The 27,204-nt window shown below is 36.4% G+C and overlaps 2 protein-coding genes across 8 annotated transcripts in view; one reads left to right on the forward strand and one right to left on the reverse strand.

The window, feature by feature from the left end:
• The window catches only part of LOC129807775 (E3 ubiquitin-protein ligase highwire), a 105,326-nt gene that overhangs the window by 74,099 nt on the left and 4,023 nt on the right, over window positions 1–27,204 (reverse strand). The window contains exons 3-4 of the mRNA XM_055857259.1: window positions 18,299–24,950; window positions 15,789–16,172 (exon numbers count right to left, since the gene is read on the reverse strand). Coding sequence (XP_055713234.1) covers window positions 15,789–16,172; window positions 18,299–24,950 — 7,036 coding nt within the window. The remainder of the gene's footprint in view (window positions 1–15,788; window positions 16,173–18,298; window positions 24,951–27,204) is intronic.
• Window positions 1,276–15,777, forward strand: LOC129807759 (uncharacterized). 7 transcript variants are annotated; one of them, XM_055857236.1, is made up of 4 exons: window positions 1,276–1,723; window positions 7,789–8,130; window positions 8,246–8,786; window positions 12,555–15,777. In XM_055857236.1, exons 2-4 carry the CDS (start codon window positions 7,828–7,830, stop codon window positions 13,211–13,213), a joined length of 1,503 nt encoding a protein of 500 aa, XP_055713211.1. In that variant the 5' UTR covers window positions 1,276–1,723; window positions 7,789–7,827; the 3' UTR covers window positions 13,214–15,777. The 7 variants fall into 7 exon arrangements, with proteins under 7 accessions (XP_055713211.1, XP_055713207.1, XP_055713210.1 ...); XM_055857232.1 differs by having other exon boundaries at window positions 1,426–1,723; window positions 7,709–8,130; XM_055857235.1 differs by having other exon boundaries at window positions 1,426–1,714; window positions 7,709–8,130.

A 27,204-nucleotide genomic window follows, 5' to 3' on the forward strand; every position in this document is an offset into this window, starting at 1 on the left:
ATTTTGATGATTACTTCAACATAATTGTAGAGCACATTTGTCTCTACATTTCGTCTATACATAATTTTCCGCTCAGACTACGCTATCACTCCGATTTTGCCGTTTAAGTGTGAAAAAATTGATTTTTTCCATAATAACGCTTTGAAATCACTCAGATGCCAATTTGACTGCCTCTACCCCACCAAGACACTTAAAATAGGGGTTTAAATGGAAAGTCCCGCAAAATACAACAATTCTTTGATATAGTTGAAGTTCAACAAATGATTACTTGGGGAACTCTGGATGACAAAACGAGTTAAGAAACAAAAAACCTCGCTTATCTTGGCTTCTGAGTAATCGATGAGTTCAAGTTCTACGGCAAAATTATAGAGAACATTCTGGTCTACATTTCACCCATATAACACTTTTCCGTCAGTTCATCCAAATCCTTGATATTTTGGTTTAAATACAAAATTTGTATAATTTCACGAATTTGATTCAAGATAACTGAATGGCGTCTCCCTACTTCAGCTCTAAATCGAATTTGCATGCACTCCGAGTTAGCTAACGTTAAGAATCTCACCTACATAAGCCGGTTAGGATTATCTGTCCCTTTTTTAAATTTTTTTCACCATCCAAAATTTCCACCCCCTGGAGGTCACTTTTCTCAACAAATCTTCGCGTTTCAGACGATTTCTGAAAAATGTCGTCCCACTGTTTGTCCGTTTGTCCGTCCAGCTGTCGCCAGCTCTAGAAGCCAAACGGTTAGAGATAGTGACTTAGAACTTTCGTCGGACCGCCCCATAAGTCGACTCAAAGATCGTTAACATTTACCCAAAACATTTTTAGAGATTACAGATTTTTAGAGATTTAGAGAAAGACTTTCGTTCTCGTACGAATACACCGTTGAATCATTCCTAATAACGATTTTTCAATGTCAAAGGTTGAAAAGGTTCTAAAGAGCGTCTTTCTCATCCGAATGTGGCCATGTTTGGGCTTGATGGAAAGGTCTTGGAATTCCTGAGAAGTCTAAGCCAATTTCAATCGGTTCTGAACCGGTAATGAACCGGTTCATAACCGATAACTAATTTTTATTCGAAATTCGAATATATTGCTCCTGAGGTGTATTTTGGGCAATGTTTTTGAGAATGATGATCTAGGTCACGAGTTCGATCACTTCGCAAAACCTAGAACACTTTGCCGCCTTTTTAAATTGTACATTTTCTAGTGAAAAAATCCCAATAGCAAAAATCGCTAAACTACAAGTCAATTTGTTGCGATCAATTTCACACGATTAGTCAGGCATTCTCCATCAAACTCTTTACACTATTCACTGAGAGATGGCAAAAGAGCAATTTACTGTATTTGATTTTTATTTTCAATTGCGCAACACTACCACTAAGAAATGTTGATTCAAGTGCTCGCGATCGCGTGTATAACAGCAAAGCTAAAACACAATGAGACTCTCAATTTTCAACTCTTCTGTGGAAGAAAATTCAGTGATTGTGGAGATTTCGTGTGGAAAGGATGCTATCGATCAACAGTGCTACAAGTGTTTATATTTATAAAATTTTCATCACAGTGTAATCAATTAGGAGTGACTGAATATACAAAACAAAGTGATCATTTATGAGGATTGCACTGTAACTTTTCCAAAGAGACAGAAATATCAGTGAAGTCATAAGATTTATTTTTCTCTCATGCCGGAAAATAACTCACAAAATGCGCTCATGTGGTTGTAATTGTAACAAAAATTGAGGAAAATTTTGAGGCGTTTTTTTTCTTAATTCTTCGAGTGAAAATAGAAAGTTTAAAAGAGTGGTGGAAAAAAACAAGGAAAAACTTTTTTTCAACATCCTCTATCATTAATTTTCGAGAGTAGCAGCATCGTAAAAAAGAAAGACGACCAAGGCCAAAAATTCAATAATACTTGTGATAATGATATATGTAACAGTGACTTTTTTAACACATTCTGTGACACTCCAACGTCATTAAAAATGCAATTGAGAGACTTACTAAAAGATGAAAAGTTTTCTTTTCACACAAAACCCCTTCCTCACATTTACTTAAAGTAACCAAATAATGTTGATTTTCTCTCTCTCTCTCATTCCCATTCAACGATACGGAAAATTTCTATAAACTTACACTTTTTGTGTTAAATGAAAAACACACATTTTCATTCGGTACTTTCTGCTTCTCTCTACCACCAAAAGGAAGCCTCAAATTTAATGTTGTTGAACTATTTTTCTTAATCAGTCGACAATTGAACGTACTTAACGTGTCAATAATACCCCGACCTCTCAGTATCATGTGAAGATCGCTAATTCAGCAAGAATTAGCTTCATGGCAACAAAAAAAGCCAGGCTAAATGTCCACCTCGTTTTTCGAAACAGAAAACTAACCAACAGTAAACATTTCGTCATTCAACATTAAATAAAATTCAATTGTGTATTAATTTCAATTAGGCAAATAATACGCCTTTGCTTCTCTTTATTTTTTATTTATTTATTCCACCTGTTGTCATCTTTTTGGACACGACACTGTTTAACTTTTAATCCAAAATTCCCTCGAAAAAAAAAGTCATACACAGAGTGACAATGAAGTTCACGAAATACCATTTAATTTAATTAATAAAGTGACTTAATTGGTTAGCCGACTTCTCTAAGAAACGAGGCTAAGAATAAAATATTATTTAATCCAGGAAAAGAATGGATAAATAAATCATTTCAAGATCAAGAATTATTTTTGGATTCATGAAATAAAAGAAGGAGATTTGTGTTTTCTCTTAATCAAAACACATTGAGAAAGTAAAAAAAGACGATTGAGCTAGAATAAGCCCCCAATAGACTCAAGTTGATCCTCGGAAATATGTAGTAGCCCGTGAAATTTGTCCAATGACCTTGAATAATTCCTTCAAATATTTTCTCAAGGTCAAATGTTAATCAACTCTAGGTAGAGTATTTCTCAACTGACTGAAGCAAGTAAGGATTCATTTGAAAAGCCTAGGAATCTTGAACCAATCTGAACTGGATCTAATCGATTATAACCATCCATTAAACCAATTTGATTGATAATTAATTTTGACTTTTGATTTCGATTCGAATTAGGGTGAAAAGAATACCTATCGACACTTTAGGAAGTCGTGTCAGAACTTATTGACACCCTACTTTAGGGAATACTCTGTACTATTTGGTATACTAAATTCGAACACCTATCCTTATCAGAAAACGTCGATTAAGAAAAAAACGTTATCTTATTTACATTTTATTAGCTACTCTAAATAAATTTCAAGATTTTGACAAAAGTGTCAATAGGGGTTCCCTGTCGAAGAGGTGTTCCTTCGACCCTAGCTGCACTCTTAGAAAAAATTAGTTCGTACAAGCTCATATGCAGTTATTAGAACTATAAAATATAGTAAATATAGACCCAACTATATATTTAGTTTGGGTAACTAAATGAAATAGTTGACCACAGTTAGTTAAAGTATTCTTTTCATTTAGTTATAACAACTAAATCAAAATAGTAATGGGTACTATAACATATTAGTTCCAATTACTAAATAAATGGGGTTGATACCCATCTTATTGGCTGTAATAACTATATTATATTAGTTGTGATTACTATATAGCATTCATTGTGATGCATATTTCTTATTAGTTGCTTAAAATTCGAAAGAGCTTCAACGCATTACTAAAATAAAAACCACTCTTTACTATTGGAAAAGTAGTCATAACTTTATGAAAATATAGGCCCATCTATTTACATTGGTTGTGAGAACTAAAAGGAATTAGTGACCAATATTAGTTGGGATAATGATTTCATTTAATTAACACAAGCAAATATAATTGTATGAAAGCATTATGAAATAATTGACGCAACTTATCCACGTAAATATTGTCTTATATTCTAATAAATTTATTATGAGTATAATGTTTTAAGAATATAAGAACTATTTTAAATAGATTTGATAATAATCGCCCGAACAACTAATTTTCATTAGTAATCACGTCTAAACTTTTCTAAGAGTGTGTAAACCAAGAAAAAGATTTAGAAAGAAAATAACTTAATGGAAAAACCAATTTTTAGAGCACAGCATCAAAGTGAAGGTTTCGACCATTTTACAACTTTGAAACACTTTGAGACTACAGCGCCTCTGGTGTCGGTTTACAAACTTCATATGTTCAAGACCTCAGTAAATCATTTAGGGATCTCCAACTTTTCAAGCCGTTAAAAACAGCAAAAACGGTTTTGGCTAGATATCAGGAGCAAAATCTAATTGAAATCGAAATGATAAGCATTTCCTTTCCATTCAGTGGAAAAACAAAGGGCCGGATATAGTCATTCAGCCATTAGGAAAGATGAAGGAGTGAAAATGCAGTAAATATAGTTCCAAAAATAGTCTATTAATTCCCTCCTAAGAGTGTGTTTTATTATGTGCGTGCGTGCAACGGCGTCCTCGCCTACGGACATTTCAGACTCAAGCAATTGAAAAAAATGGAATGAGAAGCCAGGTATATTGTTCCCCAATATTCCTTTAAAGTTTTCGCAGAATAATTTTTCTAAATTTTGTTTTTTGTCGATGTGTTATCTAGATCAATTCTGATCTAGAACATTGGTTAAAAAGTATGCATATAAAAATGAGAACAAATAAAAAGGGAAATTTCAAGACCTTTCCAAAAAATCCGAATTTAGCCAAATCGGTTAAGAAATAAGCCCTCAAAAATGATTGAACTTTGACTGTCAAAAATTCAAAATGGCGAATTTTCCAGTTATAGGTTTATTTGGACGAAATGTTCGCCTCAGGTACTTCTAAAACATATCCGAAAATCATTGAGAAACCTTGGGCCAATTTTGAGAAAAACCAAGAGCACATGGTTTTGGAGGGGATGGACAGGGGTTAGGGGAAAAAGAAAAAAAGATCATCCGGGATAATGTCCACTTATGGGACCGGGGGATCTCGGGAACAAACTTAAGGTCAGGAGAAAAATTCCGAAAAAAATATTCAAAAATCGGTACTGAACCGGTTCATTACGGATGAAGACCGGTACAGCCGGGATCGAAATTTCAATACCTTTCCAAAAAATCCAAATTTACCTAAATCGATTGAAAAATGAACCCTCCAAAGTGGTTGTACTTTGACAATTAAAAATTCAAAATGGCGAATTTTCCTGTCATAGGATTGTTTATTCTCGCCTGAACTACCTCTCTAACATACTCGAAAATCATTGAAAAAGCTTGGGCCAATTTTGAGAAAAATCAAAAAGCACATGGTTTTGGAAATTATTGAGGGCAATGAGGGGTAAAAGGAAAGAAGATCGTGTGAGACAATGTTCATTTATGGAATGGAAATTGAAGATCGGAAGTCGATATCTCCACCTTTAGCTCAAGACCAAATATAAACTAAAATATTAAAATAATTTCTAAAAAAATATGAATCAATTACCGGTACTTAACCGATTCATAACGGATCAGATCGGATTAAGACCGATACAACCCAATTGGAAACTTCAAATTTTTTCCAAAAAATCCAAATTTAAGCAAATCAATTGAAAAATGAACCCACTAAAGTGGTTGAGCTTTGACGTTCAGTAATTCAAAATGGCGAATTTTCCGGTCAAAGGTATATGGACGAAATACTCGCCTGAACGACCTCCAAAACATATCCAAAAATTAAAAAAAACGTAGGAGTCGTGTCGGAGGGGGGGGGGAGAAATATGAAGAAAATGGTTTTTTATTCTGGAATCACCGAAAGCCGGAACTTAATATTTGTTTTACTCGACCAATTCGTTTCGTTTAATAGAAAATTTTTAAACACATTACATCAGGAATTTACTGTAAGAAATATTTTCTTTTCTAAACTCCATAAGCTACACTACTTCTGAAAAGGTCCTGGGAACTCAAAGACCTTTCATTTCCACTTTAGATAATTTAAATCCGATGAATGAAATGGAAGTTATAGCATTTTGAGTGCGAAAAATTACATTGCCTATATTACAAGCGCAAGGGCAAATTTTAGTCAGAAATAGACATTCTCATAATGTTTACATACTGTAATCGAATTTTAATTAATTTTTAGTGAATTTACAGTAAATTAACGCTTTTTGCCTAAAGAATAATTCTTCGTTTTTGGTTTCCATTGCTCAATTTTCTTTTAGAAAATAGAGAAGAGAAATTTTATTTTAGAAAATAGAGATCCACAAGAATCGGATTTTTATCTGTTCTAAATAATTAAAAAATATTGTTTTTTATGGAATATTCATATGCTTCTTTGGGTACTCAGAGTCCCAAAAGAGACGAAAGAGTTAATTTCGTAAGGTTTAATTCTTAAAAAAAAAGTCTCGGAAATGCAAATACCTTTAAGTTGTGCTTTAGATAATTTAAATCTGGCGAATAGAAAAGAAATTGTAATCTCTTAAATATGAAAAATAAGGAAAATATCATTGCCTATATTACAGGCGCAAGAGCAAACATCAGGCAGAAACAAACATTTTCGAATAAGAATTAAACTCGCGTGAAGAGGAATAAAAAAAGTTATTCATGTTTAAGCCGTAATTAGAGTCATAGCAGACAAATCGTCGGTTGCGTCTACCTCTGTCGTATCTGCATTTCTTTTGTGTCAGCATTTCACGCTAGAGGGGACGTCTGTACTGTAGCTTGCACCAAATGCAGATACAAAACAAATGCAGATACGACAGAGGTAGACGCAACCGACGAAATTTCATTCAGTATAGCTTTCTTAGAGCTAAAATTTAAATAAAGACAATGAAAAAAATATATAAGCAAATTAACAGTGCTTAAAAATAGTGAAAGATATTCGAAAAATAAAAGTTAAGATGTAATCACTTATCTTGATTTCTTGAAAACGGTTAAAATTTATTTCTGATCAATTTTCAGTTATTTACTGATTAAATCTGTATTACTTTACTGATTCATTATTCTTGTCCATTTTGATATTTTGCTGATCGAATTGTTAATTCACATCAAAATTGTTATCAAAATTCACATCCCTTTCTTTCTCAAACAGTTTGACTATATCTATCCCAGTCTTTCACACTTCAAATTCAATTGAAATAAATTGACTTTGATGTGATGTTCAATAGAAGAAGAAGAGTACGAAAGAGTGAGAGAGACTTATACAAAACGAATGAGAAAGAAAGGGACGTGAATTTTGATTTCTTGAAAATTTCCTGATCTAAAAAATGTGCTATTTTTTGGAAAATTTACTTCTTTGGTCGGTCAATTTGCAATTTGGTCAGTAACTGCTCTACATAAACCATTGCTATGTTTTGTATTTTTTAGTGTTCCATAAACTAGAAATAATTAACTATTTCTATGCATTGAAATTTTTGCAATTTGCTTTTTTCTTTCTAAATTTTTTCTTGCTAAACTCAATTTTTACTAGCCGTATTTTGCCAAAAACACTGCTCAATCGCCTGAAACCGTTTTTGAGTAAATTAGCCTTGGTTTAATACCTTAAAATTTGCATGAAAATTCTGACTTTTTAGTCAGTCTGTCTGACTCAAAATCAACGAATTTCCACCACATTGACACGCGAGAAAAATCGCCGTGATAAGATTAAACAGAATACGAACGGAAAGTAACTGTGTGTTCGATTTCCTATCTTATCTTTTCTGTTGAAATGAGGAACGACGAAAAAAAACGCCTTTGTACCTGATAACCGCAATTTTTTCAGAACTTCTCTCTTACTCATGAATTTCCCCACAATTAGATCACTAAAGGTATTCAGTGCAATCACAAATTTGTGAGTTATTCTCCCGGACTTCTCGGGCTAAACCGAAGGATTTTCAGTGTAGGGAAAATTTAGGCAAATATAGACTGACGTGAAAAATGACCAAAGGACTGCCCAGAGGATACATAATATTCCTCCTGGTGTTTGCAAGTGAATTACTGTGGACTGAAGCCAATCGATTTGACTACAGTCGCGAGTACAGTGAATACGTTGAGGAGATTGATAAGAACGACCAATATGCCAGCAATGAAGATGTTGAATTAATCGGGGCAGGAAAAGTGAATCATGGATCAATTGACTATGACGATGTACACACTGATATCTTCCAAAATGCTCCTCCACAAGTTCACTGTATTCACAGGGACAGGGGACGAATATGTGACTGTGGCTTTCGCAATGAGGTAAGTCCAGACGAAAGCAAATGAGGCCATTCAGCAGCTTCTACAAAAGCAAATATTTACCACCTCCAAGAAAAAAAGCGACTTCAACATCTAATACGCAAATAAAATTTTCCAGGAGGCCATTTTGCCCCGAATGATGGGAAGTATTGCTCATGTAACAGTCAGCAATTGCAAATTCGTGAGGATTCTCAATGGTACCTTCGACACTCTGACAATGCTCAACAAAATCACTTTTATCAATGTTGAGCATCTAGTTCTGGACGAGAATTCCCTCTCATTCCCACGAACATCGCTTCAACTTCGAGTGGCATTGTCTTTTGAGAATGTCATCATTGAACAAATACCCTCCCATGCCATCAACGGCTTTATCAACGCGATTCACTTCGATAGATGCCGAATTGGACTGATCGCTCCTTTTGCCGTCACAGGCATAAGGCATACACTTAACGCATTTTCCATTACAAACACTTTCATCAGCCGAATTGAACATCAAGCCTTCAAGAAATTCACCTGCGGTACTTTTCTCATTATGAACTGCACCGTTCGTGGGCAGATTTCATCTCGCAGCTTTTACGATTTGGACGTAACACAATCTCTGCAAATTGCAGAGAGTAACTTTACATCCCGCGTCCATTCGAGAGCTTTCGATTTTCAAGGTAAGAAGTCCTAATCCTAAGGTCTCAAAAGACACAAATTGAGTTTGAAGTTTACAGCCTACATTGAGCATATGCTCTATAACAAATATTGCTAGACTTTACCCGAAGTAAACTTAAGGCCAGAATCACATTGACAATAAAATGCTCACTGTATTTCGTTAATTTACACATTTTCATTGCAATTCTTACGCAAATTTTCCATTACCGTATTACCTTATCTCATACTCGGTAGTACTAGGTGAAAATAATATAAGAAAATTGAAGAAATAAAACGAAAATTCGATAAACAGTAAGCAAAAAAAAACTGTACTATTAATTTCTCTTACAATTTTGTTTTACTCACCGTTTTTCGAATTTTCGTTTCATTTCTTCAATTTTCTTCTATTATTTTCACTTAAGTGCCACAGAGTATCAGATAAGGTAATACGGTAATTGAGAATTTGCGTAAGAATTGCAATGAAAATGCGTAAATTAATTAAATACGGTGAGGCTACGGCGAGCATTTTATTGTCAATGTGATTCTGCCCTAAGGATAGAATTGATCCTCTTCTAAATATTGTAAGTGACTTTGTCCCTTGCGGATGACTTAGGCCCTCTCTTTTCGCTAAGCTTTTCCTTACTTCTAGAACTTAAATCTTTCGTCTCTTTTGGGACTCTAAGTACCCAAAGTAGCATATGAATATTCAGTGAAAAACAATGATTTTTAATTATTTAGAACTGATAAAAATCTGATTCTTGTCGATGATTACAAACTATAAGGATGTCAAAATGTAAGATATCTTTTTGTAGGATCTCAATTAATTCCTGAGCTTAGATATTTTTGAATAAAAAATGGTGAAATTGACTTGCAACGTATGCTGCGGTCTGGAAAGAGTTAAGGATGGCCTTTACCCATTCGATCTACTCGTACCATGCCTGATCGGTGAGAAACGTTCTTAAAGTCACCTGCACTTACCGATCTTTTTTTGAATGTGAATAATGCACAATCAAAACTTAGTAGCTTATGACTTATATAATGCAAATGCTTCTTACAGGCCTTCCAAAATTTCATATCAAGCAATTTAAGAGATTTCTGCAGAAAGTTCTTAAACCGTTTTATGTATTGCGCGTTTAACAATTTGGATAAAAAATTTGATATCAATGAGTTATAAAATTTTCAATTAGCTTTCGCTTTGCATAAAGCATATGCTACATGTGAGTCTTTTTAAATATCACATCAAGTAATCTGTGATATTTTGATAAAACGCAGATAACTCTAAGCCCACATAAGATGTGCTTAAAAAAATGGATGTGGATACACTGAAAGAAATCTGAAAAAGTTAAAATAACATTCCGGAAAGGCTCATTTTACCCTGCAGCATTGATCCGAAATCGGTGTAAATATTACCCTTTTCAGGTGTATTATGGGTTAAAGTTACCTTTTTTCATGTTAATTTTACCCTTAAAAAGGTGTAAAATTAACATTAAAAAATGTTGTTATATTTTTACACCTAAAAAGTGTTAAAGTTATGACGAAAAAAAGTTAATCGCACCCTCTTTTTTTTCTCAGTGTAGATTTTTTGGTTTATTTTCGAATATGTTTCGGAGATAATCAAGGTGAATATTTCGTACTGAGACACTTGTGTTCGAAAAACTTTTCGATATCAAATTTTCAAAGTTCAAAGTTTAACCACTTTGAGGGCCCATTTTTCAATCGATTTATTTAAATTTGGATTTGTCGGAAAGGTTTTGAATTTTCCAATCCGGCTGCATCGGTTTTAATTGGCACTTAATAAATATAAATAAAGTACTCGTAATTGATTTATCTTTCTTTAATATTTCATTTTTATTCGTTCGAAAGTTTGTTATCGGCCTAAAGCTCAAACGGTCAATGATATCGACCTCCGTCTTCGATGACCCCCTCATAAGTCAATATTATTTCTCCTTTTTTACCTTACCCCCTCCTCCTTCTCCTATGTAAGATCATGTTATTTGGTTTATTTCGTAAACGGTTCCTACGATTTTCTACACAGTAAAAACTTTTGGATACTGACCAAAATATTGGACATTTTCTTTAGGACAATTTTTTTTTTAACCAATATGTACCTGAGGAAGATATTTCTTTGTTGCAGTAGTTTTTCTCTACGGTTTTTTTACGAAATATAGTGACAATTGTGTTAAAGTTTTCTTTTAGAACGGTTTTGATACGGTAGAATATCTACAAATTTGAGTTTATTTAGTTTTATTTAAATATGTTCCTAAAGGTTGGAATCGAATATATAGACATTTTGTTCCCAATGTCGGGAAGAAATTTGTGTAATTTAAAATATTTCGTCCGTTTCGTCTTACAGTTAAGGCCTATACTTAAGTCGAGATAAATTTTGGTGGCAAAAGTTCATAAGGAACATCAAATAATAGTCAACCTAAAAGTGTTTTATACAGACGCGTGTATTAAAAAATCATATTCGAGTGTTGGCAGAAGGAGTGGAAGGGAATCTCGGGAATATCCAATTAAAAAAAAAATGAAGCCATAAATATTGTAGCTTGAAAAATGCCACGAATTTAGCGCCCTCCTTCGAGGGTGGCTTTCGGAACAAATTCGTTACTAATATTGGGTATCTTTTTGTTTTTCCTAAAAGGTACAAATTTTTTCTCAAAATTCTCGGTGTCCATGTTCGGGCTAATTTTTGGAACAAATAAGTACCAAAACTTTTTACTATGTAGGTGAAATTCGACATCGAATTTTCGAAAATTCAACGTTTAATTACTACAAAATATACTAACTAATTACTGAGAAATATCCTAACGCTGTTTTCCGTATGTCCGTCAGACTGTCGCCAACTCTAGAGGGAAATGGTTAAAGATAGCAACTTGGGACGTAAGGGCCCCCCGTAACGATCCAAAGATCGTTAACATGCCCCTCATTTTCCCCTCACACTTCACGTTTTTTTTTAGTATTACTGGAGAACACACCGCGCGATTCTTTTCATTTTTGAATATGTTTTAGATTATCCAGGCGGACAATTGACCATGTGTGAAAATACCGTTGAATTATTCCTAATAACGGATTTTCAAGGTCAAAGGTTAAAGAAGGCACTAAAGAGCGCATTTATCAACCGAATGGGGCATGTTTGGACTCGTTGGAATGGTCTTGGAATTTCCGACAAAACTGAACCATTTCCAATCGGTTTTAAACCGGTAATGAACCAGTTCATAATCGATAACTAATTTTTATTCGAAATTCAATTATATTAGTCCTAAGTTATTTTGGGAAATGTTTTGAGTGATTTATAAATCCATTTGCAACGGTCGTGAACCGGTAATGAACCGGTTATGAACCGATAAGTAATTTTTGTCCGAAAATCAATTTTATTACTCTTAAAATTATTTTGTGGGATCTTTTGAATGATTTACAAAACGGTTTAAATCGGTTGAAAACCGGTAACTGGTAAATGACACGAAAGTACTTTTGAGGGATAGCATCTAAGTCGCGAGTTCAAGCACTTTACAAAACCTGTTTCTCAGGAAGTTTGTGGGAAAATCAAATAACAGAATCAAATTATAAATCGAAGACCGTTCATTTAAAAACATAACCAATAAAATCGACCGATAAAAAGCTTAGTTATTGCAATATAATGGTCAAAATTTCACGTAAACTTGACAAATTCGAAGAGATAAGATCTTGGTAAGGAAAATCTCTCGGTAGAATTTTAGAAGTTAAAATAAACAACAATCCTTAATCTTTGTTTTAAAAACGAATAATCGATAATATTCTTATCTAATTCGCAGTTGTCAGTCATCTTGGGATTTTCCGGAATTATTTTGCTGGCCTGAGCGGAGAGAGTTTTAAAATGTCAGCCGTAAATATGCCCAAAATCACGGAAAACAACATTAGTTTCGTAGATCCGAGAGCATTTGCCGGAATTGTCGTTGAGAGAGAAATCCAGAGGAGATTGAGTGAACCAATGTTCTTCGATTTTTCTCGCAACAACTTCGACACTCCCGACGAACCACAACCATTGCAATTTGCTCCGGAATTTAGATTGATTTTCACGCGAAATCAATACATAACACCCGTAACTTGTGAACAAATCAACCAAATTCAACACAATGAATTCTTCAATCAATTCTCCAGTGAGATCTTCTTCAGACTCAGTGACTATGTCATCGATGGGAATCGCGAAATCAGCGGAAGGGACGAAATCCACTCATTTGCTCACATTGTGGAGAATTACTGCATAGAAACATCAATTATGTGGTATGCATTTTTGGGAGTTGGACTAACCATCCTCCTCCTGATCATTGCCCTAATTATAATCCTTTGCGTTTGGTGGAGAAGGCGAAAATCCAGACGATTGGACATTATTAAACCCGAAGGAAAAACATACCGTGAAACACAAATTGTTATGCAAATTGAAAATCATGGACTCTTGAAGACTGAATTGTAAAAAGATTTCTTAGTCACTAGATTTTAGTTTTTGAGTAGAAAATTTGGTTATAACTACAGAAGAGCATAGTTTTTTCTTAATACAATATTTATAGCGAATAATAATTTTAGGCCACGCCCACTTAAAAGGTCATGGCCAATTAGAGTTAACTTTTTTCAATGTTTAATTTTTAGTAATGCGATGCTGCAATAGAGTCTAAGCAAACCTCGTCCAACAACTCACTATTGGGTGTAGCTCTAAAAATTCCACTGCATAAAAAAAACAAACCACGCCCCTAATAACACTTTTCACCGTAGAACGAGAATATCCTTAATCACATCGCAGTTTGAGGTATAATTTTTGCATTTTTTAGCACTTTGAAAGACATTACAAGACAGCAAGTAAATTTCCGGAAATTTGGGAGGGGCAATGCATTAGTGGGCGTGACTTCTGAAAGGATGTGGCAATATTATGTTTCCTTAATGAACCTCATTTCTAAAATCCTAATGGTAGTTTGGATAAAAATAAAAGCCTATGACAGGATACGATTGACATAAGCAAACGCAACTTTTGAAGAGAGTGACAGCATTGACAGTACACAGAAATGGGTGTGGTTTTCCATAGACCGTTGTAGCTTAATCTTTTCCTTTTGTTGTGGTCTTCAAACTGTTGATTTTTAGCTAAGAGAGCGCATGAAAATGAGAAATTAAAGGCGGGGACAATGGACACAAATGGGCGGGATTTTGAAAAGGGCGTGGCTTATTTTTTTCCTTTTACTCTACTGCTATAAGTTTTACAAAGCAGCTAATAAAATAAGGCTTTGCGTGGGAACCGCGGAAATAATGGAACTGTGGATTAAGTGGGCGTGGCGTTTAATAGAGTGAAGCAGGATCTTTCTTGTAGCAATCTTTTGGAAATGGAGTACTTTGCACAGGGAGGTGTAGATTCTATGAAGTACTGCAGTATTTTTTATCCTCTCATTTTTAGCTATCTTTGAAGAGAGAAAACCAAAATCAGGAGTATTAAGTGGCGAGAATTTCGAGAAGTGGGCGTGGTTTCTAATAGAGAATTGCACATTATTTTTTTAGCTGTGCTGTGTTCGTCGATCGCTTGATACAAGAAAGAAGATGAATATTAGAAATTCCGGGCGGGAACAATAGACACAAATGGGCGGGAATTACAAGAGGGCGTGGCTTAATATATTTCACTTTTTTCTACTGCTTAAACTTTTACAAGAAGGCCCATAAAATTCAGCTTTGGACGGGTACGGTACAATGTCCATTAGTGAACATGGCTTTTGACAGAGTGAAGCAGGATTTTTTTCTTTGAGCTCCCCCCCCTTCTTATAGTAATCTTTTCGGAATAGAACACTTTTCAAAGGAAGGTGTAATTTCTATGAGGTGTTCGAACAATTTATTCTCTCATTTTTAGCAATCTTAGGGGAGAGAAGAAGAATGAGAAGTATTAAGTCGATACTGGATGAGGTCAATAGACAAAAATGGGCGAAAATTACAAGGGGGCGTGGCTTAATATTTCCTTTTCACTATTGCTAAAACTCTTCCAAGAAGGCTCATAAAATAGAGCTTTGGGCAGGATCCGTTTAAATAATGTCCATAAGTGGGCGTGGCTTTTGACAAAGATAAGCACGATAAAGTTTTTCTCTTAGTCCCGCCCGCTCTCCCTTATAACAATCTTATGGGATTGGGATACTTTGCAGAGGTGGAGCTTCCAAGATGTATTGCAGCGATTTTTCTTTAATTTTGCGCAATCTTAGAAGCTTTGGTTGAAGATAGTTTACAAAAGTGGGCGTGGTTTCCTAGAAATCAGTTACATGTAACTTTGTTCTATGTTTATTATTCCCAAAAAAATGTTTTCGGTGTACACAAAGGGTTTGACTTCCAATAAGGCGTAACAGGACATTTTTTCTCCTGCCTGGCCGTTTTTAATAAACGAAGGAGAGGATAAAAATTATGGGCTTTAGGTGAACAAATCTAATAAATGGGCAAAACAGCATAACAACTTTGCTTCTTTTTGCATAAATATCTTACACTGCAACAGATAAAAATCACTGGAAGTTTGGATTGCGAAAAAAACAGACAAGTGGGCGTGGCTTCCAATAGAATGGGGTATAATTTATTTGTCCTTTGTCTCTAACTTCCGAGAATATTAAGCTTCAATGGATAAAAGATAAAAGGCTTGTAATATTTGAGGTATATTGCATATTTATTTATTTTTAGTAAAATAGGGGGCGTGGCCTAATTGCTTTTAGTGACAGGGTATTTTTAGCTCCGCTCACAGTAATTTTTTTTAGATATAGCTTGTCCAGAAGGTGTCATACCATCTCTTTATAATTATTAAATATTGAAAAAGATAGTCATAATTACAGAAAAGGGCGTGGCCTAAAATAATTTTTAATTTTGATTTTCTGAAAATCTGACGATTTCCCTGTAAAAAAAATATGCTCTTCTGTAGAAGTGTTTAAAAATTATTAGGGAAGAATATAATATTGCTAAGTCAATTGTGATCGAATGTTCCTAGAGGAAGTACTAGTAAAATAAATAAAGTAGGATAGGGCTAAAAAAAAAGTTTGACTCACCCAATTGGCAGATGTGAATCCAGAGCTTGATTGATCGTCAACATCGAGTCCGGAAGAGCAAATCCTTTTCCCAGGAGAGCTGCATGATTCTTCAGAGTTTCACTAATCGGCGAAAGATCATCGCACTTATCTCCAGGCAACACTAAATCCTTTTTCATTAAATTAGCACTACACATCCCACCCAGATAAGCCAATTCGTGTTCCAATCGAATGAGACACGAATTGGGAAACTTCTCCATGGATGGATTCTCATAGCCAACAATTAAGCACTTGAACCCGTAACGATTGGCTTGCTGATCATGCAGATAATTCGTGGCAGTCTCCAGTGAGAGTTGGAGACAATTTCCAGGGAGTATTATAGAATTTTGATTCCACTGAGACGGACTGAAATGTGATCAAGGGGAAGTGCTTTGTTTATCCACAAAAATAAACTATTTTTAGGCATTAGATTTTCCGAGAACAATTGAGATAAGTTTTTTTTTCTGCCTAAATAAAATCAGCTTGAGAGTGTGACTCATGCAAAATGTTATCGAGCTTTTTGGTGGATTAAATTATTCTTAAAATAAACCATCAATCTGCGTCGAGCGGTTTCTGTTCTCTTTCATCCAATTCTGTTTGACAATAAAATCTTTTTTTTTTTTGTAATGCTTCTGATTCTATAAAATCCCGCATCAATTACTCAATGACCTAGTAATTTATTCAATGATTCTTATCACTGCTGGAAAAAAATCTATAATTCGCTTTAATTGAGTATAATTTGGCCAATGGCCTTTAAAAATATAAATTTACAAAATTTCCATAAATTCATTAGATTTGCGTAAAGTGAAGCACATGCTTTATTCGTTAATTTTTTGAATTTTGAAATGACATCAATGCGATTTGAGCGCCAAAGGTGGCCATAGGGAGAACTTCAAGTGTTCTGAGAAGTTATAACTGAGAGAAATCCGAAGTTAAAAATGTGGTTGCTCAATTAAATTTGAATTGAGCAAATTAAAATGTTAAAATTGCTCATTAATTTCAATTTTATTGCAGTTAAACAAGTAGCATTTTGAACCAAATTGTTTTTAATAAATTTATTTACTCGTTATTTAATATTATTTGTGGCCAAAAAAATAAGACAAGTACAGTAATTTAGTGAAGCTTTAGTATCGGAAGTAATTTGCTTAGTTCCTCCAAAGCAATACGAAGAAAATTGTTGTGTCTAGAAATCTTTTAATGCTCAATTGAATTTAAAATTAAATTGTGAAAATCTTATTGTGATAGCGCCGTTAATCTTTCAAACTAAAATCAGATATATTTGTCTCTTTCTGTTAAATTTCAATATTCATTTGATAGAAAGAAACAAAAATATATCTGATATCTGTTTGGAAGAGTATGCTGTTCAATTTCAATCAATTGAATGTCAATAAATTGAAAAACCGTACCAGCAACTCCATTAAAGAAGTTTTTATACCTCCAGCACAACTTTTATATCAGAAAAAATGTTGTGAAATCGAAATTCATGTCCAACTCTCTCTTAAATGTTCTAGCATGTCTGTCTCTTTCTTTCGCATAATCTTCTTCTTTTTAACATCACAACAAATTCAATTTAGTTCAATTGAATTTTAAGTTTGGAAGAATGGCATAGACACGTGCAAAACGTTTGTGAAAGAAAGGGATGTTAATTTTGACTTTGAGCCATTATACCTTCGACACACTTTCTAGCTCGGCATAATTTCATGAAATCAAAATTCGTGTCCCTTTCCTTCTTAAAAGATTAGCATAACCGTGGCAAATACTAGAGAATTTCACATTAAAATTTTAATGTGATTAATATTAATTGTTGCTGATATGTGTCCTAATGTGCAATTTTCGTCAAGACCTTTTAGAAATCGATTAATTTAGTGATAAAAAATGGACTCGAGTCACAAAAATTGGTTTAAATAGATTAAAATAGAATAAATACGAATGATAATTAATGAGCAAATTAATTTGAGTTGAGCAAATTTATGAGCAAAATTTGCTCATTAAGTTTTCATAAGGTACTACTTTATTGCAGTCATTCGGGTAGTTTCTGCGCCACAATTCTCTCACCAATTTATTCATGATTAAATTGTGATAAAAAATGGTGGTAATACCTACTGTTTATCGCGCACGAGATGGAGAAGGGACAAAAGACATTGGAAAAGATCGGTGCAGAGGATAAGTAAGAAAAAAGCTAAACAAAAAATAAAACCCTTTAAACAAGAATTTACAGCTTGATTTTTCAGAAATTCAAGCAAGCAAAAATTCAATTTCCTTTGATATTTCTTTCATATTCTCAGAATTTTGCACTCAGTTTAGAAGTCGCCGAGCTGACCTTACAATTTTTAATTAATAAAAAATACATCTCAACAAAGTAATTTTCTCGCAAACTCTCATAGTTATCGCGTTTGCTGTAAGTCACACTCTCTGCAGCTGGATTTTTACAACTGATAAGCCATCAGAAATAAACATAAATATAGAGTTCGAATTGAAGAAAAAGTGCTTACGTATTGAATTTCTTCACCACAATCCAATTTTCGTCATCTGCTGATCGCTGATTGAAGATATTCCAGGCATTGTCATCATTGATGGAGGAATAGCTTGCAATGACATCGACACTTTTCCTGCTGTTCATACTCTCCTCGCACTGATGTGCACCACGTACAATTGAAGCTGCTAGTCGAGCCTGAGGGATGGACAGGAGCAGGGAATCCTCAGGTTGAGCTGTTCCACTTTGTGGATCAAATTCAATGGAGAACCAATGAACCGTTGGCGGGAATTCTACTTTGTAGCTACTGATCATGGCACTCTTGTATGGATGATCGCTCTCTACCGTGCAATAGTGTTTACTAGTAGTACATAGGTCAAATAAAGGACCCTCTAGACTCTCCTGATTTCTATTCCTGACATCGACGTTCTCCCCATCGGGTTCCTCAGCGTCCTTAGCAGCGTGAAGTTGATTGAGAGCTGCCACATGGGGCAAAATGTCCCGAATCAGGCTTAGAATCTGGACGCAACTCCTTGGATCTGTGTTGACGAGTGGTCCAATATGGGCAAACACAAGCGGCAGGAGCGTATGAAACATACTAGCGTCCCTCAGACCAAATAACTCAAGGATACCCGAGGTACTCATCTGAGAAAATCCATCGTCATCTCCATCGCACTTCCCTGCGACTTCATTCAAATAGTTCCTGATGTCGTCATCATTCCCGATTATCCGGTTGTTCCCGTTCATCTTAGCGAACTTCCCGTTCTTCACATTCCTATCATTTAGATCATTCTCTTCCAGCAAATCCTTCGGATTGATCTCCGTCGCTCCGATTTCAATTTCAAATTCGAAAGGATTCGTTGCTCTCTTTTCAAACTTCAACGTTTCGATGATTCCCTTCGAGAACGATTCGATTTTCTTCGTTAAATCTCTCGCTGTCGACATATTGCTTTCGGACAAGCTTGTTGAAGTATTGTGGTAGGAATTATTACTCCAAGCAATATCCATGTGCTCCTCAATTGGCGTTATATTGTGTTCTGAATCAATCGTTTGGGTATTATTCGATGAATTTGGACTCTTCTCACTCGGAGAGATCGTCATTGCTGCTGTATTCCTCGCTAAAATGAGCAATTCGGCGCATTTCTTCGTAATATCCGATGCAATTTGCAGCACGGTGTCTCTTGCATGCATCTCGTTAATGATCTTCCCCGTGTGATTCTCATTTCTGAGGGGAGAACTGTAGTAGAGTAAGCAAGGGATCTGTCCTCTAATCGGAGTCGTTCCGTTGAAACTTAAATCGCAAGGGTAGAACGTGAAGGTTGCCCCACAAGGTCCCCTTAGGGATGTCACTCCTGCGTCACCTGAGCAAGTCCGGGAGCCCTGGGAACACAATCGAATGGCATACCTTCCATGTTCCTTTATTTGAATCGGACGATCGAACTTCAACTCGACCATATCATTCTGTACGACGTCTTGATCGTACGTTCCTGATGTCGATTCCAGAGTCTCCCACCGATTTTGAAATTGAAGCTTAGAATCCATTGTATCATGTAGCAATTCCAATTGATACTCATAGCTTCCGGTTCCTGAATAGATGACAGCCCCAGCGATCGCTATTCCAGCTTTGTCTACTGAGAAAGCGATGGCGTCCGGACCGAAGTTTCCCGTATTCCAAGTTCGACTGGAATCCGTTCTTGTATACCTTGATCCAGTTGACTGCAGACTCTTCGACGGCAGAAGCGCAACGTCAAAGTCAAAAGTACAGCTTTCATAGACAATCTCAGCTAAAACTCTTGCTAGCAAATGACAGCAGTTGTCAATGAGTCCTTGATTAGTATTCCTCTGAACGTCGATGTTGAGGAAGTTTCCACAACGACTATGATAGATGTTTTCAATCTTCGACCTGATCGGCTTAGAAATGATGTTCAATAATTTCATCAGAACATCCTTGAAAGTCCAAGTGTTTGCATGGAAATCACTCTTTTCCTGCTGAGTACGGTAAATCATCTGTTCAACCAGTACCGGATACGAATGATTCTCCATCGATGTCAGCATTGGTAGCCCGGAATTATCACTCGGACTGACCAGGGAAATCCTTTCGCGATTCGGCGTCAGCAGAGAAAAAGTTTTCCTCAGCTGAACATTCGGACTGCAGAGTCCGGCCAAAATGGCACTTAAGAGTCGCGAATGAAGGATTCCTCTGTCCATCTGAGCTAGTTGGTCACACAGACAGTTCCACTTTAGCGTAGACGTTGGGTAGAAAGCATTGAAGCAGCTGACAAAGGTCACATGACATTCATCCAGGATGTTTGTCAGCATCTCAAATGCTTCACTTTCTGCATCCAACTGAATATCATCGCAGAGGATCTGCATCAACAATGCCCGGACTTCACCAATGCATTCAGCCAAGAGTAAGTTCTCCGAATTGGATTTCTTAGCTGTTGTTGGTGTTGACGTCTCCACAGTTCCTGTATTCAAGGTAAATAGCTTCGTTGAGATGGTTGTCATCTTTGAAGTTGAAGCTCCTTTGTTAACCGTCAAGCTGGAAGATTTTCTCTTTTCCCCTTCTTTAGATTCTCCCCAGAATTTAGACTTCTTATCCCCTTTGTCAACCGTGACAACTGGGTACACCTCGTTTGTGTACTTCCTGAGGAGTCTCAAACAAGACTTGTTGACGTAAACCAATCTCTCAAGACATGAATGAACATGCAGATATCTCCGACGATCTTTCAACTCTCCCAGGGACATTTTGAAAGTCCCCCAAGCCCAGTTCAGAAGTGACACTAAGCTATCGAAACATTCCTTCGTAACGGAATTTGCAAACATCTTGGATATCTTATGAATGGGTTCAATATCGTAGTGATCGGAGATCTGCTTTGACTCTCTGTTGATGACTTTGTAGAGAATCGATGGGATCTGTCCTGAATTAACATCCGTTCCGTTGTTAGCTTTCTTCGAAGACTTGAAAGTAAAGACCACTTGATCGTCTGTAGTTACGCTTGCTTGACCGCATGATCCGCAATCTGAAGATGGTCCAGAAATCCTGCTCCAAACAAGAAACCAATTCCCTGCTGAAGCTGTTATCGGTTTCTGCAAGAGGATATTGTATCGACTCCTAGCTGGGCATTCGAAGGGAGTCTCATCGGTTTCTGCAATTAGGACACCATCTTTCTCATATCCACCACCTTCAATACCAAGATCGTAAACTTTAAGCTTGCAGGTGTATTCACCGCGTCCTCCGAATATCCCAAATCCACCAATCAGAACATCCGTGTCAGCCATAAATCTGATAGCTTCCACACTGTGCCCAGAATAACCCCATCCTCCTCCGTAGTTTTCGAACCTAACCACTGATTGAAAGTCCGTTCCGGTTGACTCTTTCGCCGAATTGATGGACTGTTCAACGAGTGTTTCAAAGCAATGAGGAATGTTATCAGAAGATGACGTTAGAATATCCAAGCAAGCTAGAAGATTCAGCGAAGCTTGACTTCTCGTAATCGGGACGTCAGCCTTTGAAGGAAGAGCTAAATGCGAAGAAAGAATTGCCCTTAAATCAGAAGTATGATCAACAGGAGTGTTCATCATATCACCAGCAATTACATTGTAGCAGTACATCTTCTTGGCGATGGCATCGAAAGCCCAGAGATTGCCATAGCTTGGCTCGAGGGTGAAGGCCAGCTGTGGCTGAATCTCTGTATTCTTATGGACATTCTTGCCACTTTTACCACATTCCTGGAAGTCAAATAGTTGATTCCTAGCTTCATGGATACTCTGAGACATCTGTTTGGTTGCATCCTTGGGCACTTCTGTATTCTGATTGCATTTATCCGACGCCATTTGCTCAATGGTTGCTTGATGGGATTGAATGATCTTAGTAAAGTCAATTTGATTTCTGCTATGAGTCGAACACGTTCCATCTTGTCGATTGATTGTAAGACAGTCGAAAGACAGAGGAACATTCGGAATCAGAAGCATCGTGTTCTTGTCCGCAACAATGTTCAACTTTGATAGCATTGATCCGGTAACCAGACTCTCGTCTATCTTAACAAAAGTTTGATCTCCACTAGCACTTATCCAAGTAGCGCGTTTCCCATAACTCGGACCGATACCCATCACTGGTCCTGGGATGCAATTCCACAAGAACTTCTGACGCTGAGCCAGCAATTCAGAAGCCGTTGGTTGTTCATTCTTCACTTCGTACTTCACAATTGGATCTTCTCTCTGTTGGAACTCATTTGGAAATCTACCAAGTTGACCCTTTTGGTAGTTTCCGAATGTATAGACTACTCCTTTTGTCGTCATCAGAACGGTGTGATTGGACCCTGCGGCCACATGAATCACCGTTCCTGAAACTTTAACTTGATGCGGACCGGCAACTGGTTGGAGGTCTCCCGTTCCCAGTTGGCCGTATTGATTGCTGCCGAATGTAAAGACCTCGCCTACCATGGTCAAGGCAACGGTATGGTGAAGTCCGCAAGAGATCTGAACAACGGGACTAGCAGAGGGCAGGGCAACTCTGGCCGGAGGCAAAGGAGCAACTCTGGGTTGATCTCGTTCAGCATCTGATCCCATAGTTTCCTCAGCATGCTTCCGTTCCTTCTTTCGCAACACCGGACCACGGTACTTCACCCGGGAAGCCGTGGAGATTGGATCACGCGGAATTGTGTTCTCAGACACACTTTCACTTTCCTGTTGATTGATGCAACCATTGCAAGCTGCACATTTTGAACATCCTGCACAACCATGTCCGCAGTCACAGTCTGCTCCTGGGATACGTTGATCCTGCGGGATTCTCTGCATCACAACACACGAAGTATTGTACCCCGTGCATTCTCTGCAAATCGTGCAGACCCTGCACTGACCCAGGGTTAAAGTATGATCATCGGGGTCGCAAATAGGAGCCAGTTCGGCTTTGATTCCTACTGGAATTTCAACGCTCTTCGGTTCTGATGTCTCCATCAGAGACGTCTCCTTCTCCTTCACGAAGACTCGTCCGCACTGTCCTTTGTTGTTCAAGCCGAATGTGAAGAGTTGTCCCTTGGAGTTCAGCACTGCACAGTGAGCCTTACCCAGAGAGACCTTAACCGTATGCTGATCAGCCAGAGCAGTTACAAATCCAGATGAATCACAGTGAGCTGTATCCTTTCCGTACATTACCAGCTTTCCACTTTTCGTAACGAAAGCCGACGTCCCGTTGTTACACGAAGCATAGACAACACTGGTAACTTCGACTTTACCGATCTTCTTTGGCTTCACCGCTTTCGGTTGCCTACGGTTCTTGGATGAGTCTCCATCTTCTCCCCTCCTGGCTGTTCCCGTGAAATAGACAAAACCGTCGTCTGTTACGAGAATGGCATGAACTCCATCATGTCCGACAGCAATGTGAACGATATTTTCCGATTTTGACACAATCAACTCGGTCAACCTCAACGTAGGACTTTTCCCTACGCTTTTCAAACCCAACGAAGCAGCCTTGCCGTAGTAGTACACCTTTCCAGTTGGTGTTCTCACCAACCCAAATTCCTTTCCACAGCAAATACTGAGGACTTCAACGTCATTGCTGAGTTTTGGTTCAAAGGGATTGTACGACGACTGAATCTTCTGAATTTGATTTTGATTGAGAACTTCGTCTTCAAAGGCCGCATAGCCGAGAGTTCGAAAGGTTTTCCTGGCTAACTTTAGCGGTAAATCAAAGACTGTTCCAGCAACGGGAGGAAGAATTTGCTTCACAATAAGACTGTCATCTTTGGTTGTGCAGAGAACGTTTAAAGATTCCCCGTCTGAGAACAAGATACTCTGGATATCTTTACCTTGACCGACAGCTAAGTGAACAGATTCTACAACAGCTAACTTCTCCGTATCCACAATTAAGACGTTGTCGAAGTTTCTTTTAGACAAACGACGATAGTAAAGGGTATTCCTTGCATATCCTATCCAACCATTTGTCTCTTTCCCAAACTCATTGTTCACTGCGTACAGATAACCCTTCAGAGTCCCATTGAACCCTGTTCCAATCTTCAGAAGACTCCTCCCCATCAGAATGAAGATAAACCTTCCATCTGAAGCAATTGACGGTTGCAAATTGAATGCGTAAGTGGCAGGAAGTTGATTTGCCAGTGAAAATTGATCAAGGAGACAATTCTGAGGGATACCATTTCTCAAGAATTCCGGTTTTGTAGGTCTATTGAGAGCTACTGAAATAACACTCCTCTGCAGAGTGTTCAACACCAAAGGGAAAGCAATGTATTGCGACGAAAGCTGCATTGGGGACATTAGCATTGCTGTGAGTGCCCTGAGAATCTTCCCAGTATCTCCACGGGCAACACACAGCCCCAACAGAGCTGAACAACCAATAGCTGACCAATTGTTAACATCAGCTTGGTCCCCAACTGACGAACTTTCATACAGAGTTGCCAGATCAAGCAGCAAATCGAAAAGCTGATTGATCATCTCTCCTGGCTCTGACTTGAAACTCTCAGGATTCTGACCCTGAATAATGTCCAGTAGGGCCTTGAGAGCTCGAGTACAGAGCCTAGGATGGATATTTCGAGCCTCTGCTATCAATTCAAAGAGACTCTTGAGTCCAGCACCCACAATCTGGGGCACTTTTTGCACAACTTCTCGCTGAGTTGTCTCCTCGGACTCATCACTATCGTCACTGTCATTGTCTGCTGGAAGGATAAAGTCAAATTCTAGAAACACTTACCTTACTGTAGAAAAACATAAATGCAACATATGTTTTTATGCTGGCTGACACATTAAACTTTAAAAAATCCTGTATTGGGCTGTGTGTGACCTTTTACAACAATCATAACCTTAAAACTATTCGGGAACGTCTTAATTTAACGAAAGGGACCATTTTGAAAAGTTTGGTTAGGTTGAAACCTAACCTTAAAACCTAGCAGTCGATTTGTAGGAAACTGAAACATTTTGAGAAGTTTCCATACATTATGAGTTCTAAAAATGTTCGACACTTTAAAATTATTTTTTTTATGGCTATGTTTTGTGGCTATTTTGTTTGTAGGAAGTCTGCTAGCTTCTGAATTTTCAAAGATATTTTTAATTATAGCTCTGTAGCTGTTCTAAATATTGAAAATTTGCAAAATTTCACCTTGTAAAAAGTAGTTTAAATCATTTTGGAACAAAAAAAGCATATCTTTTAGGTTATCTGGTTTCCTACTGCTTTTTCTGCTTAAGAGCAATTACTCTTTAACGAAAAAGTTAGGTTAAGTTATCCTGATTATTCCATGAATTAAACAGAATTTACTTTGTTCTTGTAGAAATGTATGGAAAAGAAAAGTTTAATGGGAAACTTTGAGGTTATGAACTAATGACCTTACAATTCGCTACAAAAAAGAGCAAAGTTTTACAGATGTATAAATTACGTTAAGAAACCTTTTCAATAATTTTGATATAGGACCTGACTCTCTTATTTTATAAAGAAGTTATGTTAGAATTTGAGGTTAGGTGAATAACCTGTTTATCTTATATTTTTTTAAGTTTCTCTTAGAATTGAAATATCCGTGATCTTTTTGTTTTATAATTCACTAAAAAATCTCGAAATATCCTTAGGAAGAAACTTTTATGTTTTTGAGGTTAGAATTTGAGTCATTAAATTTTTTTTTAAATCTTAGGTTAGGTTTTTTTCAGAAATTCCAGAAAAAAAATTACAGAAATTTCCGTACACGATAAAATGAGCAATTGTTCAAAAGAAGGTTCTCTTTTACATTTTTGTAAGGTAAGAAATAACATAACCTAAAACATTTTAAAATAACCTATTGGCAAATTAAGTTAATAAGATCCATAATTGAGGCCTTATTGGACAATTTTCATTAAAATCAATGAACTAATCAGAATGAGATATTTTGATTTAAAAAAATATTACATTCAAGCTAACCTTAAATTTAAATTCTAACCTTACTATGACCGTTCCATAATCATTAATTACGATTTCAGTTACAAAAAAAAATAACCTCATAAACTCTAACACAATGATTTACTTATTTAAACAATTGGACCATATTTTTTTATTTGGCCGATACTCGTAAATATTTTAGGTTATGTTATTGAAAAAATCTATTTACGAATTTGATGCAGTGGAATTTCCTATTCTAGAAGAATTTTTGGTAAACGATTTACTCCCGAGCAAAGAACTTGATGTAAAAGTTCTTTTAATTGAAAGAGAATCAAGTTCTAAACTCAGTAACCTAGTAAATCCTAACCCTTTATTGTTACTGAAGTATTTCATTCTGAAAAAATGTTGCTGATATATTTTTATAATCAAATAAATTGTATATTATACGATGAATCTTCTTCATCAAGGTTATGTGTTGCACATAACCTTAAATTTTAGAGTTAACTAATACTATTATTTTTTTTTTAAATTGGTTACGGATAACCTAACCTTCTTAACCACCTTAACCTCTATAGATACAATTTTCTTCTAATTCAGAATACTTAGGAACATTTTTATTGGTTAGAATTGTTAGATTTGGTCAAGCTCAAAGTATCTGTAAGGACAATTACGGGGATAAGCTTGGTCATCAGGGGTTTTTCCATAACCTTAAGCGTTCCTTTTACTGCTCTATTTGCTAATGGCCTCTATACATTGGTCAAGGCCATTTTCGTCAAAATTTGCTTTTTTGAAAGAAAATTTCTACACTGCTGTAGACAGAAACGTCAAAATTCTGTCAAAAATGCATTTTTTGACAAAAATTGCTCCCAACGTGTAAAAGCTTTAAGACTCCGAAGATGATCCTCCATGAACTAATTTTCATTACTAAAAATCTTTCAGAGGGGTAACTAAGGTAACTAACACAATGAATGCTCTTAAGAGAAGCCGGCATCGCTCCGAGAGGCCAATTTAAATATCACTGATTACAGGATCTATTAATTTTCGAGGTTAGGATTTACTTTAGAATAGGT

This window comes from Phlebotomus papatasi, chromosome 3, assembly GCF_024763615.1.
Source record: "Phlebotomus papatasi isolate M1 chromosome 3, Ppap_2.1, whole genome shotgun sequence".
In the NCBI taxonomy this organism is placed as follows: domain Eukaryota; kingdom Metazoa; phylum Arthropoda; class Insecta; order Diptera; family Psychodidae; genus Phlebotomus; species Phlebotomus papatasi.

Bases quoted from the DNA above. Each gene is read 5' to 3' on its own strand.
- LOC129807759 (XM_055857236.1), top strand. From the start codon at position 7,828: ATGACCAAAGGACTGCCCAGAGGATACATAATATTCCTCCTGGTGTTT. The intron at 8,131-8,245 runs GTAAGTCCAGAC...AAAATTTTCCAG, and splicing joins ACTGTGGCTTTCGCAATGAG to GAGGCCATTTTGCCCCGAAT. The intron at 8,787-12,554 runs GTAAGAAGTCCT...TCTAATTCGCAG, and splicing joins GAGAGCTTTCGATTTTCAAG to TTGTCAGTCATCTTGGGATT.